At 42.5% G+C, this 17,175-nt stretch overlaps 1 protein-coding gene across 2 annotated transcripts in view; it reads left to right on the top strand.

The window, feature by feature from the left end:
• The first annotated feature begins 480 nt into the window (after positions 1-480).
• The window catches only part of PARD3B (par-3 family cell polarity regulator beta), a 1,146,560-nt gene continuing 1,129,865 nt past the window's right edge, over positions 481-17,175 (top strand). For both annotated transcript variants that reach the window (XM_010352639.2, XM_030916822.1), the window contains exon 1: positions 481-1,098. In XM_010352639.2, coding sequence (XP_010350941.1) covers positions 979-1,098 — 120 coding nt within the window. In that variant the 5' untranslated portion in view covers positions 481-978. The remainder of the gene's footprint in view (positions 1,099-17,175) is intronic.

Here is a 17,175-nt window from a genome sequence, read left to right on the forward strand (position 1 = left end):
GAAAGTGCTGCTCACCTAAGTGTGATTTTTGATCCATTAAGGCCCGCCTCACTTAGGCTCCTCGGGCCACGCTTGCATCTCAACACCTGGCAGCCTCACCCCTTGGGTGTTTTTGGCGGGCGTGATGAGAAGCACCTGCTCCTAGGCTCCTTTTGCATCTTGCTGCAGTCCCCTCCTGTGAAGGGTGCAGCTCTGCAGTCTCCTCGTTCTTCCCTCGGGTGTTCTTTCTGAGATCCGGTTTCAATCCCCGAGTGTGTAGCCCTGGGATCCCCTTACAACTCCCCAGAGCTCCGTGTGCATGCGTGCGAGAGGGAGAGAGCCAGGGAGAGACCCAGGTGATGAGACGAAGCTCCCGGGCTCCAGTTACCGGCCCGCAGGGCCGGGGCACGGCGTCATCCAGCGCGCGGCGGGGCCCGGGAGCGCCGCGGCCCCTTTAAGAGCCCGGCCCAGGCCGGCCCCGGGACCGCGGGAGCCCAGAGCGCGGGCGCCGCGGAGGAGTTGGGAGCCGGCGCAAAAGTTTCCTCCCAACTCTGGCCCCGCGCGACGCCGCCGCCGCCCACTCCAGCCCGGGGCCTGGGGCCGGCCCTGCCACCACCGCCAGGGCCAGGGCCACGGCCAGCGATAGGGCAGGGCCGGCAGTTCCGCTTCGGTGGGCGCGGAGCAGCCGCCTGGGCCGGGCAGGAGCAGGAGCAGGAGCGGGAGGAGGAGGAGGAGCCGGGCCGCGGAGCAGCCGCGTCCTGGGCCGCCGGGCACCTGGGAGGTAACCCCTCTCCACGGCCGCTCCTCCCCGATTCCCGTCACCTGCCCGGGTGAAAGGGGCGCTGCTGCGAGCCCCCGGGCCTCAGGGTCTCCGGGGAGCGGCGCCCCGGGTCTCCGGGCCCACACGCCCCGGGCCCCGGGCGTCCTCCGAGAGTAGGGGCTGCGCCCGCGGGGTCAGACACCTGTTCGGCCCGGCCCGGCCCCACGCCGGGGGCCAGGATGAAAGTGACCGTGTGCTTCGGCAGGACGGGCATCGTGGTGCCCTGCAAGGAGGGCCAGCTGCGCGTCGGCGAGCTCACCCAGCAGGCGCTGCAGCGGTACCTGAAGACCCGGGAGAAGGTGAGCGCGGCGCGGAGGAGGGGGGCGCGGCTGCAGTCAAGGCACCTGCCAGGTGCGACCCGGTGGCCACACTCAGGGGATGCAGAAAACCCAGGGGATTATGGGGCACTGCCTGTAGCTGAAGTTGTTGTCGATTGCTAATAGTAGTCATCTGGATGTCTTTGGGCATTTGTGGGCCTTGAGCTCCTAGGGTCGTGGGTGGACCCGCAGCGTTGGATTCTCTTGGGAGCTCCTTAGAACTGCACAATATGGGGACTTACTCCAAACCCACCTACTCTGGATCTGCTCTTTAAGGAGATCCCCAGGTGATTGGAATGCCCACTGAAGTTTGAGGAGCACTGGTTTAGAACTTGTTTGAGGGAACGTCTTAGAAAGTGCTGCTCACCTACGTGTGATTTTTGACCCATTAAGGCCCGCCTCACTTAGGCTCCTTGGAGTTAGAAAGTTGACTGTGCAAGTGACACATACTCGGAAGTTACAACTGATGGGGCCTTTGGAGTTTCAGCCATGTGAGCTGCCCTGTCTCAGTAACTTGGGCAGGAACTCAGGTGGGAGAACACTGTTTGCTTAGCCAACCTGTCTACATTTTGAGTGTTTTCAGTTTGTCACAGATTCTGTGAGCATTTACTATGTGTGTGGGCTGTTGTCGGGTCCTGAGTGATTATTAAAATGAGAAAGACGTCCCTAGCTCTGTAGCTGAAGTCAGGAACAAGTAGAAATTAAGTGACAGTTGTTTTAAAGTATTCAATACATGTTGAGAAAATATCTGGCAGTAGAACTTACACCAAGTATTTGGGTAACATGGGGCCTCTGGGACTTCCTCAATGAAACGTTTAAATGAAGGCATTGAATAACCTTTTAATTTTTTGAATCTTCACATGGAACATTTTGTATGTCCCAAATCTTCCTCAAACAGGGCAAGTCACAAATTCTTGTTTTAGGGGTCAGTTGTTCTCTTAATATTTGGTCTCATGCCATGTGACTAAAATAGTGGGTTGGTCAATCTAGTGATGGAAAAATTTAAGTTTTCATTTCCTTTAACTTCTTATTGGTTATCCAAAGCATAAAAGTGATTGTTTCTTACAAGTATATAGCTTAGGGGTTTAAGAAAATACTTGCACCCTCTTCGCCTCCATTAAGAATTACTATACAGAAAAAAATTCAGCTCTGGATAAATACGTGTATATTGCTTTGGATTCTCAAGAACTGGAGGAGAGTACAATGAAACGTCTATTAATATATTAAATATAACCCCTAAAGATGAACTCTTTACTGATGGAATTGAGGTTGAGGAGGGAAAATATTAAAGTGGCTTGGAAAGCTAAGTGAAAATCTGCAACGTGTGCATGTGTGTGTGTGTATGTGTGTTTGCCATTGTTAAAATAGTGTTTGCTGTTTAAATCATGTAATTGAGTTAACTGAGATTTAAACAAGTAACCGATTTTCTATTAAATCGTATTTCACTAACTTTTGAAAGTGAGCTAAGATTAATAGTAACAGCATTACTCCAGACAGATTGAAATAGATCTCACTGAAGGATTGTCTTACAGAATTGAAGTTACTTTTTAACTATTAAATAATTTATGCCCTCAAATCTTGTATATTTGGAAGTTTAGTACAGGGGGCTGTCCAAGTAAGAGAGAAACTACAAGCTTTGTAAATAACATGAAGAGAACTAACCAGCTGATATTTAATGCACTACAATTTGATCTTAAAAAGTGTTTAAAAGGTATTGATATTCTGGAATGGAAACGTAACTTAACCACAGAACAATGTAATTGCATTGATCAGTTTACTATTATTACCAGACTTATATTTTTCTGTTTACATTTATATATATTAGTGAATATGACATTTAAAGGTCACCTGCAGCATATGAATCCTTCCTCTTTTTTTCACTTTTGAAATTTCATTTTAAGAAGTAGTAAGTGATGATTTTTCCCCTCCCCAAGTATTCTTCTCCCATAGTTTCATTTTAAATAATATTGTAATCCTAACAAGATTTAACTAATATTAAATGGTATTCATAATGGCACTAAAAAGTCAATAAATATTCTAACAAATTCCATGCTTTTATTTATTTTTTTCAATGAGAAAAGGCCAGAAATGTCAAAATTCAATTTGAAAAATGATGTGTAATAAATTCACTTTCTATAAATCAGTGGAAGACACCTAAAAGGTTTGTATCCCTGGACAGCAAGGTCTTAAGCCCTGCACTTCGTAATAATAATCACACTAACATATAACATGTATTGTGCTTATTCTGTGCAGGGGCCCTGTTTTAGGAGCTTTATGCTTATGACTTATTTCTCCCAATGACCTTAGGAGTTAGGTACTATTATTGTCCTGATTTACAAATTGGGGGGAAAAAAGAGACACAGAGACATGACAAGTAAGTGGTAGATTTGGGTTTAGAAACCAGGAACTGTGTCTCTAGATGTTTGCTCTCAGACATTAACTGCATAGCCTAGTGCTGTATATGTTGTTATGAATTGGAATTTATCCATATTATTTTTAATTCTTGTTTTAAAAAGACATTACTATCTACTAACTGCCATATCACATCAACCTAAAAATAGCAATTTTGCTTCTTGGATAGTGATGGGACATCCACAAGTTTCTCTTAATTATATATTTTATGAGGTCTACATGTAGAAAATCTAGTTTCTGAGGCAAATATTGTAGGATTTACAAATCAACTGTGGAAAATATTCCTCAGTCTAACTACAAATGGGAAAATGGGCAAGATCTTAGACATCCAGGTGGGGAGTGCTGTAAAGAAACAAATTTGGTGGGAACATGAATGTAGAGTAAGTCCGTTATTTTCTGAGGCACTGAGTCATTCAGATGGGAGAAAGACGGGTTTCAAGATTGAGGATAGAAGTTGAGGTTTCTAAAGTTTGGAAAGTAAGTGAAGCCCAAGGATACCATTCTAGATTTCGTGCACAGCATCTGAGAAGTAACCACTGCCTGTTGAGAACAAAGAACATGTATTTGTGGAATGTTGGGAACCCCCTGAATTAATATCAGATAAGGCCAGAGGTTGGTGCGATCCTGAAGATACAGGGGGAGCTTTTGAGAAGGCTTTAATTACCTTCTGAAGTCTGGGCCTTTGAGGTTCCTGCCGCCATTTGATGAACTCCATTGGAAAGGTGGTGGACTGAGAGGTGAGAACTGTGGAATTGCTTATCTCAGAATCCTGACACTTTATCAGTGTCCCAGCCTCCAAATCCAATTTAGTGAAGTTGTTAGTGGAGAAGTGATTGTCTTCTTATGTGCTCATGGTGGGGGTCATTGAGTAATTAGTTAAATTTATCATCAAAATTATGTGTCACAGGTGAATGGGTAATTGAGCTGTATCCTGCAGGGACTCTCAACCCTGTCTAAACATCAATCACCTCTAATTTTCACATTTAACATTTTAAACATTAGAAATTCCTGTGTCCCTTTCTCCAAGATTCTCATTCATTGGGTTAGGAGTGGGTCCTGGGCATAGGTATTTTAAAGAGCACTCCAGGTGATTCTGATGCCCAGCCAAGGTTGAGAATCACTAATCTACTCCTCTAATTTTTTCATACTGCTGAACTCATTGGATTTTAAACTCTTTTGATTCAGATACTGTGTCTTAGATACCTATACACCAACCTGTTATTAAGCACAATGCATGTTATTTGTTAATGGGATTATTATTACGAAGTACAGGGCTTAAAACCTTGCCGTCCAGGGATTCAAACCTTTTAAGCATCTTTCACTGATTTACAGAAAGTGAATTTGTTACACATTGTTTTTCAAATTGAATTTTGACATTTCTGGCCTTTTCTCATTAAAAAAAAAAAAAGTGTGGAATTTGTTAGAGTATTTATTGACCTTTTAGTGCCATTAGGAATACTCCTACTCCTACCCTCTACTCCTACCCTTAAAGAATTCTTCCTATAGAAGCTGCTCAAATAATTGCTTAAAGTGAACATTCATTTTATATAGACAATTGTCCCTTAGTATCCACGGGGGATTGGTTCCAGCACTTCCCTTGGATACCAAAATCTGCAGATGCTCAAGTTCCTGATATAAACTGCTGCAGTGTTTGCATGTAATCTACACACATCCTCCTGTATATTTTAAGTCATCTCTAGATTATTTATAATACTTAATACAATGTAAAAGCTATTTAAAAGTTGTTATACTATACTGTTTAGGGAATAGTGACAAGAAAATTGTGTGTATTTGTCCAGTACGGATAGTTTTTTTCCTAAATATTTTTGATCTGTGGTTGGTTGAATCCGCAGATGCAGAATGCATGGATGTGGAGGGCCGAGTGTGTGTGTGTGTGTATTCACTGAGGATGAAGTGAATAAGGGAAAGACTTTTCTAGTAATGAGGACGTATAGTGTGTTCAGGGGTTGGAATGAATGAGAAATAAGAGCATTGAATTCATGGGATAGCGGGCCTGCTGGAATTTACAAAGGCCAATTTGTGTATCTGACTGTATATGTGAGTACTCTTTTTTAAAAAGGAAAAATTATATTTGATAGTGTTTTCAAGATGAATCTTTTCTGTATTCAGATATTTTGAATAATAAGTTTGTTTTCCAAGTTGAGGCAGCTTCCCAGAACTGGGAATAGTCTGATTAGACTAACAATTCCATTCCCTGATTAACTGTGGGATCAGAATCTAAGAGAGTTTGTGTAGTAACAAGAAGCTGGTATGGTAATGTGTGGGAGTAGCCTGGAGGAATAGGCTAGAACTCTTGAATTTTTAAACTTTTCAGGCTTTGATGCCTTGTTACCTAAATAGATTTTAAGGTTCTTGTATACACAAGCTAGGCCCAGACTGGATTCCTCAAATGCTTTTCAATTTATTGGTCACTGACTTACTAGAGTGCTTTATTTCCTATTCAGACCTCACTTCTTTACAGCATGTGGACAGAACTGACTCGCCATCAGCATTACACATGCTTCCAACTTGGTTTTGGTTCTGCTACTCAGCTTGCAATGAGCAGCTTCTGAGTTTGCAAACAGAGGGCTCTTGGGCCTGCTGTGACCCACAGACATATTTTCGTAGGTCTGCTCAGTGTTATATTTTGACTTAGTTGTCAGCGTTTAAATATTTTGAGGTTTCATGCAAAACTCCAGATTCCTATCTTCTTTGGGGGAAAGGCAAATCAGAAGCTCTGACAATGCTGGGCTTTACTTTCCCACATAGCAACCATCAGTTGGAGCTGAGACACCTCTATTCTCTTTAGAAATAATTATTAATGCTCCAGTCTCCATTATTGCTTCCCTAACAGTGAGGATAAGTTATTGTTGTCATGTTTGATTGTTTTACTCTGTGCTTATTTTCTCACTTACGGCCTTAATGCATTGTTGCTATTTGCCTGGCCTGCTTGTGGGCATTTGAGTTTGTGCTCCTGGACCTTCTCGCCTCTCCCTCCTCTTTCTCTTTCTCTCTCTCACACACACACATCCCCACACACCCTGTGTGTATAATCCATGCACATAGGGTTTGCTGAACTGGGTTTGGCCGGTTATCTGAGCTGAGTTAATTGCCCTGTGCACAATTGGGAGCCACAGCCCTGATTTGTAGCTTAAGGCCCTGTGCTTAATCAAGTGGCTTAGTTAACCAGGAATTCATTCCCAGGGTGTTCTGTGCCACAGATTCCCTTTGAAGAAGTTGGGCAAATGGTAATGTCAGATTTTTGTGAGACTATTTTCTGAGTGTACTGTTAAAGACATCTGAGGAGTGCGTTAACCGTTCAGAACTTTGGGCCTCTCTTGGAAAATCTGAAGCAATGTAGTGCAATAGAACTTTCTGGGATGAAGAGATGTTCTAGATTTGCACTTTTCAATGGGGCAGCCACTAGACACATGTGGTTGTTAAGTATTTGAAATGTGCCTAGTGCAACTGAGGAACTGAATTTTAAATTTTAATTTACTTAAATGTAAATCGCCACAAATGGCTTGCCTTAATGGACAGTTCAGGTCCAATGCTCTTCTCTAATGGGTTCTGTCAGCTGCTTTTGGAAACCACTGGCTTGAAGACCAGATCCCAGGCAGTCCTTAACTTGATGTTGCTACTCAGTTCTGTTGAGAACTTTGCATTAGAAAGGGATCTTCAGCTACTCTTTGGTATCCACAGGTGGTAGAGAGAGCCTTTAAACCTTAAATGCTGCACCTAGACACTAGCACAAAAACTAGCTGGGTTGGAGAGTAAACCTAGGTCGGCCTCAGTTTTATACCTTTGGTGCAACAGGCTGAGGATGTACATCCTCTGTCTCTGGTACTGGGCGGAGAGTGGGCCAAGAAGGAGCAGTGAACAAAAATCTGGGTCATTTTCGGTGAGATTTAGATGCTTCTCGACTGATATAAATACTAAACATCTTCAGTTTAATTAAGTCCCAGCTATTTATCTTCATTTTTATTGCATTGGCTTTTGGGTTCTTGGTCATGAAATCCTTGCCTAAGCCAGTGTCTAGAAGAATTTTTCCAATGTTATCTTCCAGAATTTTATAGTTTCAGGTCTTAGATTTAAATCCTTGATCCACTTTGAGTTGATTTTTGTAAAAGGTGAGAGATCAGGATCCAGTTTCATTCTGCTACATGTGGCTTGCTAATTATCCCAGCACCATTTGTTGACTAGGGTGTCCTTTCCCCACTTAATGTTTTTGTTTGCAAATACTTAGTTGGCTCTAAGTATTTGGGTTTATTTCTGGGTTCTTTATTCTGTTCCAGTGGTCTATGGGCCTATGTTTTATACTAGTACCATGCTGCTTGGTGACTACGGTCTTATAGTATAGTTTGAAATCAGAGCTTTTCCATTCCAAAAGGAACCATCAGCAGTGTAAACAGACAACCCATAGAGTGTGAGAAAATCTTTGCAATCTATACATCTGACAAAGGACTGATCTCTAGAATCTACAATGAATTCAAACAAATTAGCAAGAAAAAAACCAAACAATCCCATCAAAAAGAAGGCTAAGGACATGAATAGACAATTCTCAAAACAATTCTCAAAAGAACATGTAGAAATGGCCTACAAACATGAAAAAATGCTCAACATCACTAATGATCAGGGAAATGTAAATCAAATTACAATGCGATACCACCTCACTCTTGCAAGAATGGCCATAATCAAAAAAATTAAAAAAGATAGATGTTGGTCTACACTGCTGGTTGGAATGTAAACTAGTACAATCGCTATGGAAAACAGTGTGGAGATTCCTTAAAGAAGTAAAAGTAGAACTACCATTTGATCCAGCAATCCCGCTACTGGGATCTACCAAGAGGAAAATAAGTCATTGTATGAAAAAGATATTTGCACATGCATGTTTAGCAGCACAGTTTGCAACTGCAAAAATGAGGAACCAACACAAATGTCCATCAGTCAACGAGTGGGTAAGGAAACAGTATACACACATATATACATATACATATATATACACACACAATGGAATATGCCTCAGCCATAAAAAAAGAGTGAATTAATGGCATTTGCAGCAACCTGGATGAGATTGGAGACTATTATGCTAAATGAAGTAACTCAGGAATGGAAACCCAAACATTGTATGTTCTCACTCATAAGTGGGAGTTCTCACTCATAAGTATGCAAAGGCATAAGAATGACACAAAGGACTTCGGGGACTCAGGGAGAAAGGGTGGGAAGGGCACAAGGGATAAAAGACGACAAATTTGGTGCCGTGCGTACTGCTCAGGTGATGGATGCACCAAAATCTCACAAATCACCACTAAAGAACTTAGTCATGTAATGAATCACCACCTGTCCCCCAATAATTTATGGACATAAAAAATTTAAAAAATAACATCTTAAGCACATGCTTCCTGGAACCTACACTCTTCTGACTTTTTTCCTATATATTGTCCATTCTCAGGCTCTTTAGCTGGTTCCTTCTTTCCTCCTTCACCTCTTAGTGCTGCAGTACCCCAGGACTCAATTCTTAAAATCTCCCCATCTCTCTCTACTTACAGTAATATGATTCCAAATATCATTGGGGTAGCTCCAGCCCAGATGTCTTCCCTGAACTGCCAGCTCTATAAACAGCTGTCTTCTTGACCCTTTGCCTGGACGTCTGGTAGGCATCTCACACTTATAGCATGCGCCCAAATCAATTCCTAATCCCCAGCTCCAAATCAAGTCCTCCTACAATCTAAGCATGTCATTAAATGGCAAGGCCATCTTTCTAGCTGTCCCACCAGAAATGCTTGTCATCACCTTTGACCAATGTTTTTCTCTCATGATCCACATACAGTCAGTCTGCAAATCTGGTTGGCTCTGCTCTCATACTAGATTTGGAATCTGACTACTTTTCAATCTCTTTCCTGTTGGTATACTGGAGCTTGTTTTTTTATTATGTTTTTCTTTAGATAGACTTTAGTGTCTCCGTTTCTGACCCCAAGACTCCCACATTACTGTCTCTCCTTAACACAAAAACTAGAGTGATAATTAAAAATTCTAGTCAGGTCATGTAATTCTTCTACTGAAGATCTTCTGATGGCTCACATCTCTCCTAAATGGCCCTTGAAGTGCTACATGATCTGACTATCTGTGCAGAAAAAAGTTAACATAGCAGGCCTGAGACTACTATCCTTAGAAAGCCCTGCTTGCGAAGCTAGGCCTTGGCTGGTGGTATCTGGAAAGTCAGATTTGTGGAGGGCTACCACCATTCCCTTATCGGAATGGCTCACTGTGCAAAACTGTTTCTGCAAACAATATGGCTTATGCTGAACACCTGGTCTTTTTCTGGGAGTCTGGAAGTTTTGTACATGCTAAGCAGAAGGTGCCTATGTGATCAGTCCGCAGGAAAAACCTTGGGTGTTGAGTCACTAATGAGTGTTCCTGGTAGGCAACATTTCACACATGTGGTAAGAACTCACTGCTGGGGGAATTAAGCAAGTCCTCTCCACTAAGGAAAGACCCTTGGAAGCTTGTGTCTGGTTTCCTCCAGACTTCACCCTGAATGCCATTTTCTTTTGCTGATTTGGCTTTGTATCTTTTCACTAATAAATTATATCCACAAAGGGCCCGGCACAATGGCTCACACCTGTAATCCTAGCACTTTGTGGGGCTGAGGTGGGTGAATCACCTGAGCTCAGGAGTTCAAGATCAGCCTGGGCAACATGATGAAACCCCGTCTCTACTGAAAATACAAAAATTAGCTGGGCTAATTTAATGGTGGCACACACCTGTAATCCCAGATACTTGGGAGGCTGAGGCAGGAGAATTGCATGAATCTGAGAGGTGGAGATTGCAGTAAGCTGAGATTGCATCACTGCACTCTAGCCTGGGCAACAGAGTGAGACGCTGTCTTAAAAAAATTTTATATCCGTGAGCATGGTATATGCTGAGTTCCTTGAGTTATCTTGGTGAATCATTGAACCTGGAAGGTCTTGGGGACTCCAGCACCCTATCTCTTACTTCTCTGACCTCATCATCTACAACACAGCCTTCTCTGCTCCTGCCTCAGTCATGCTGATCTCTTGTCATGTTATTCAAGCGTGCCAGACAGACTCTTACCTCGTGCTATTTTCTCTCTTCCTAAAATATTTTCTTTCGATTATCCACCTATCTGCTTCTTTCATAATTTCCATCTTAAATAATTGTTTCCTTCTTCAGGAAACCTTCCTGACCACCCTACTTATAATTATAACCTTCTGACCACCCTTTCTTGTCTCCACCACTAGAATATTAACTTCAATAAAGGTAGAGATAGCTGTCTCTTTTGTTCATTTCTGAATCCTTAGCTCCTAGAAGAGCACCAGGTCATAGTAGGGTATCAGTCAGTTCTTTTCAAAGAAGTAATTCTTTTACCATGCATCCATTACCACCTGTTGCAGCTGTCTCTTGTATTTATTTACAAACTATCACCAAAATATAGTAGCTGAAAATGCCACTCAACATCATGATTGTGTAGGTCAGGAATTTGGAACAAGCACGAGGGGGAGGTTTCTGTGTGATGTTTTCTAGGTCTGGGATGCTCAAGATGGCATCTTCACTTGCATGTCTGGTGCCTCAGCTAGAATGGCTCTACTAGCTGTGAAGATAAAGCAGCCACTCTCTGGTTTGATGAGTTTCATGGCCTCCTGGATGATGAGGCACACACGTGAATAAGCCAGTTTTGCTTTAGTGGTATGTTTGCAGGGATACAATATAGACAAATAATGACCTTTGAAAGAGAAGACACTGAAGCTGTTTTGAAAGATGATGAGGAATTTTCTAGGAGAAAAGTGAGATAAGACCTCCTAGGTGGAGGGAAGAAAGTGGTTGAGGGAGTTGTGAAAAGTTGAGCGTAGCCTGAAGAGGAGTGGGTGCACACACTAATTTGGACCAGATGGTGATGGTCCTTGGGTGCTGCCCTAAGGGATTTTCATGCTGTCTTAATGTAGCTCTCCATTTTATTACCAATATACTCACATTTTGCTTAATTTGCATAAGTCTAAAATGTGTATAAACTTAAAATGGAGCATTTTCAGAAAATTGGGGAATAAATTATCTAACTTTGTAGTATGTCTGTTAAGACCTCATCACTCGGTTATGCTGGTTTTCACACCTTCCCCTGCAAAACTGTTTTCAACAAAATTATCAAGATCTAGTAGCTAAAGGTCATGGTTACCTTCTACTTCTTGTTTTTGATGATGTCCCACCTTTTAAAACTCTCTACCCATGGGCTTTTCAGGATTTTTTTTTTTTTTTCAGATGGAGTTTTGCTCTGTCACCCAGGGGTTTTCAGGATTTTTAGCCTCTGTCTTCTTTTAGGCTTCACAGATGTCCTCTCTACCATCTTCTTGTATATTGGTACACTGGGGTTCTGGCCTTTTCCTCCATGGGATCTCATTCACCGCGTGGCTTCACCTACCTGCAAATACACACTTCTAGCCCTGAACTTGCTCCAGAACCCAATATCTGCCTGCCTCTGGACTTCATTACTGGATGTCCCACAGACAATTCAAGCCCACTCTATTCTCTGTGAATCTGCTTGCCCCATTCCTTATAGCCTATTGCTCCGCACATGGCACCATCGTTCACTTGGTTGTCTAATCCAGAAACCTGGATATCCTTCACACCTCCCTCATATTCCACCACATGTCCAGTCACTCAGAAATTTCTTCTGATGCTTTGAAGTGATCTCTCTTGGATCTGCTTCCTCCTTATCGTCTCTATATCCCAAGAACGGAGAATCTTATTTATTTTCTCATCTCTGTTTTTAGCACATATTTGATATATAGTATAGATACTATAAATGCTTGCTAAACTATGTCTGATTCCACATTTTTAAAATAAAAATGAGAATAAGCTTGTAGTCAACACGGTGTTTGTAAGTTTGGAGTCTTTATATACGGTATATATACCTTTTTAAAAAAATCTAAATGCAACTTCTCTCTTGATTATCTTCAAATGCCTAATCATCTCCACATTTGCTGTAGGCAGTAGTTTAGTGTTCCATTATATCTGTCACACTGATTGTCTTAAATAACAGCTTCAAATTCTGACAGGTTGACTTGCTTCTTGGATTTTTCAGACTGAGTGCTCTGTAGTTCTGGATTTTCCATGAAGCAACATAATGTTTTTGCTTAATGTAGATTTCTGTGATGCAGTCTCTTGTGTTTGGAAAATGTTTGATTTTCAGCATTCATTTATTTCATGTTGATTTTAAAATTATCTGGATTATCTCAATTTTGATGGATTATTTATTTTTGACAGGCATGTTATCTCTGTCTTAGGAGCTACTAAATTTGAGCCTGCCCCCTGTTGCTGGGCTCAACCATTTTGATTGCTGAACTCTCATTTTTTGGATTGCAACGTGGTGGAATTGCAGGATATCAAGAGAGGCCGGTTAAAAAGGTTTTTTCTCAATTTGGTCTCTATCAGATGCAGTGCCAAGTATCTTCCAGATAAATGTGTCCTGCATTGCTCTTGTCCGCTGCCTCAAGTTGAGAATGTTAAACTCTTTGAGTTGTCTCTGTTTGCAGATGACATGATTGTATATTTAGAAAACCCCGTTGTCTCAGCCCAAAATCTCCTTAAGCTGATGAGCAACTTCAGCAAAGTCTCTGGTTGATACAAAATCAATGTGCAAAAATCACAAGCATTCCTATATACCAATAACAGACAAACAGTCAAATCATGAGTGAACTCCCATTCACAATTGCTACAAAGAGAATACATTACCTAGGAATCCAACTTAACAAGGGATGTGAAGTACCTCTTCAAGGAGAACTACAAACCACTGCTCAACGAAATAAAAGAGGACACAAACAAATGGGAGAATATTCCATGCTCAAGGATAGGAAGAATCAATATCATGAAAATGGCCATACTGCCCAAGGTAATTTATAGATTCAATGCCATTCCCATCAAGCTACCACTATTTTATTCACAGAATTGGAAAAAACTACTTTAAAGTTCATAAGGAGCCAAAAAAGAGCCCACATTGCCAAGTCAATCCTAAGCATAAAGATCAAAGCTGGAGGCATCACACTACCTAACTTCAAACTATACTATACAAGGCTACAGTAACCAAAATAGCATGGTACTGGGACCAAAACAGAGAAATAGACCAATGGAACAGAACAGAGGCCTCAGAAATAACACCACACATCTACAACCATCTGATCTTTGACAAACCTGAGAGAAATAAGAAATGGGGAAAGGATTCCCTATTTAATAAATGGTGCTGGGAAAACTGGCTAGTCATATATAGAAAGCTGAAACTGTATTCCTTCCTTACATCTTATACAAAAATTAATTCAAGATGGATTAGAGACTTAAATGTTAGACCTAAAACCATAAAGCCCTAGAAGAAAACCTAGACAATACCATTGAAGACATAGGCATGGGCAAGGACTTCATGACTAAAACACCAAAAGCAATTGCAACAAAGCCAACATAGACAAATGGGATCTAATTAAAGAACTTCTGCACAGCAAAAGAAACTACCATCAGAGGGAACAGGCAGCCTACAGAATGGGAGAAAATTTTTGCAATCTACCCATCTGACAAAGGGCTAATATTCAGAATCTACAAAGAACTTAAACGAATTTACAAGAAAAAACCCCATCAAAAAGTGGGTGAAGGGTATGAACAGACATTTCTCAAGACATTTATGCAGCCAACAGACACATGAAAAAGTGCTCATCATCACTGATCATCAGAGAAATGCAAATCAAAATCACAATGAGAGATTATCTCACACCAGTTAGAATGGCATCATTAAAAAGTCAGGAAGCAACAGGTGCTGGAGAGGATGTGGAGAAATAGGAATGCTATTACACTGTTGGTGGGACTGTAAACTAGTTCAACCATTTTGGAAGACAGTGTGACAATTCCTCAAGGATCTAGAGCTAGAAATACCATTTGACCCAGCCATCCCATTACTGGGTATATACCCAAAGGATTATAAATCATGCTGCTATAAAGACACATGCACACGTATGTTTATTGTGGCACTATTCACAATAGCAAAGACTTGTAACCAACCCAAATGTCCACCTATGATAGACTGGATTAAGAAGATGTAGCATATATACACCATGGAATACTATGCAGCCATAAAAAAGGATGAGTTCATGTTTTTTGCAGGGACATGGATGAAGCTGGAAACCATCATTCTGAGCAAACTATCACAAGAACAGAAAACCAAACACTGCATGTTCTCACTCATAGGTGGAAAATGAACAATGAGAACACTTGGACACAGGGTGGGGAACATCACACAGTGGGGCCTGTTTTGGGGTGGGGGTTGGGGGGAGGGATAGCATTGGGAGAAATACCTAATGTAAATGATGGGTTGATGGGTGCAGCAGACTAGCATGGCACATGTATACCTATGTAACGAGCCTGCAGGTTGTGCACATGTACCGTAGAACTTAAAGTATAATAAAATGTGCCGTGTACTCAGTGAGGTCTCAGTCAGACTTCCAATTTGGGGATCCTGTGTGAAGATTGCCTGTAACAATCTGATCATCTAAAAGTCACTTCGGTCACATGGAGGAGGATTTAGACAGTGACTTTGGGTCAGCATTGTGTTTTCTGCTGGGGTTATATAGTAAAATAAGATACAGCTTCTGCCACCAGTGTGCTTATAGATTTAACAGGCATAGAGGAGCATGGAAACAGGACATGGTATGATCAAGGGGCTTTGGGGCAAGGGAGGTGGGGAAGTTGAGCAGGTTTCACTCCATGAGCTGTACCTGGCCAGGGGTTTGAAGGATGCATGGACAGTTGCCAGGGCAGTAGGAGTGGAAAATGGGGCAGGACATGGGGGAGGGGTGGGGGCAGCCTACCGCTGTTTGAAGGTAAACATGTATGTTTTGCTTGAAGGAGGAGGTTGGGGAGAAGAGGATAAAATTGTGGGAAGTTTCTCCAGGACAGTTGTGGGAGGGGTAGTAGGGAATGAGTAAGAGTCAAAGCTAGAGTTAAGGAAGCATTCGGGGCAGGGTGGAGATACTGTTGGACCTACCTTTTTTTATTGATTGTCCTAGAGAGTGGAGATAGAGGGAGCCGGGACTGGAGGTGCAAGAACTGGCTCAGGTCCTACTGTGGGAGTGAAGGTTAGATGTATTGAAGCAGAAGCAGAAATGAGCTTTGAGGTTTAGGGGGCAAAGTAGTTAGGCTTGGGGGTTGACTGTAAGTGGGAAGAGATGTTTAGGTGGAACTGGGGAGAGGGAGCAGTCTCTCAAACATTTCAGTGAATATGCCTATGTTCTAACCACCCAGACCTGGGGTTCTGAGATAACAAAGACATGTTCTTTGTTCTACAGAGCCTGATAGATAGGGATAGGAGAGGTGGGAGACTAAGAACAGATGAAAGGGTTGGTGAGCAGTGTGAGGGCCTGGAGAAATCAGAAATCCTGGGTAAAGATGCCAGTCTTTTGCGCCAGTTTTTCAGCATTGGATTAGAACCTTGATTCAAGGTTGGGATTAGAGGGCAGATGTGGGAACGATCTGGTGCTCAGAAATAAAAGTTGTTAGGCTCAGTTAATGAAAGTGTAAATTGATATGGGTGGCTTTTAGACTTTGGTAGTCACAGTGGCTGGAAATCTTCCTTTGCTCCTCCGGACCCGCTCTTGTCCTTTTTTTAGTCCCCTCTGTGACCCAGGAGGCTGAGCTGAGTGGACTTTCTTGCCCTCTGGCTTCTAGTTAGGGTCGGCCACTAGGGAGGCCCCAGTGAGAGAATCAAGAGGGTAGGCAGCTCCATTCCTGCCAGGTCACTGTGGGCTGGCTGCTTCCCTTTCCTAAAGGCCACAGCTCCAGCCCTATGTGCTCATCTCCCTTGTATTTTTTATTTTTATTTTGTTTGAGATGGAGTTTTGCTCTTGTCACCCAGGTTGGAGTGCAGTGGCGCGGTCTTGGCTCACTGCAACCTCCTCCTCCAGGGTTCAAGTGATTCTCCTGCCTCAGCCTCCCAATTAGCTAGGATTACAGGTGTGCGCCACAACACCTGGCTAACTTTTTGTGTTTTTAGTAGAGACAGGGTTTCACCATGTTGGGCAGGCTGGTCTCAAACTCCTGACCTCAGGTAATCCACCCACCTTGGTCTCCCAAAGTGCTGAGATTACAGGCGTGAGTCGCTGCGCCCAGCCATCTCCCCTGTATTAAGTTCACTCCTTCCCCTGGCCTGTTGGGTCTCAAACTATGGCAAGGGATTGCCGCTGTTAGGAGCATTGTCCCTTGATGGTTTACTGCCAAAGTTTGGACTGGTGAAGACAGAAATATTTGCCTGCATGACTCAGTATCTACAACACACACACACACACGCACATCCGCATGCGTGCGCACATACACACACACACATACCCCTACTGAAACAAAAGTTTAAGGAGAGTGCTTACCTTTACTGTGAATGATGCCCTCTGATTTCTAAATTCTATTTTGTTTTATTGAAAAAGTAGTTGGGGTGTGCTAAATTGATTCCACTAATGGGTTCGGGCCTACAGTAAAAAACCACTGGAGCTTCCTGATGTTTAGGAACACAGGATGGACCATCACGTCAAGTGACTCAGAAATCCTCACAGCGCTAAGATCTGATTGCTTATAGATTTAACCGAAGCATGAGACTGAAGTTAAACT

Source organism: Rhinopithecus roxellana, chromosome 14 (assembly GCF_007565055.1).
Source record: "Rhinopithecus roxellana isolate Shanxi Qingling chromosome 14, ASM756505v1, whole genome shotgun sequence".
In the NCBI taxonomy this organism is placed as follows: Eukaryota; Metazoa; Chordata; class Mammalia; order Primates; family Cercopithecidae; genus Rhinopithecus; species Rhinopithecus roxellana.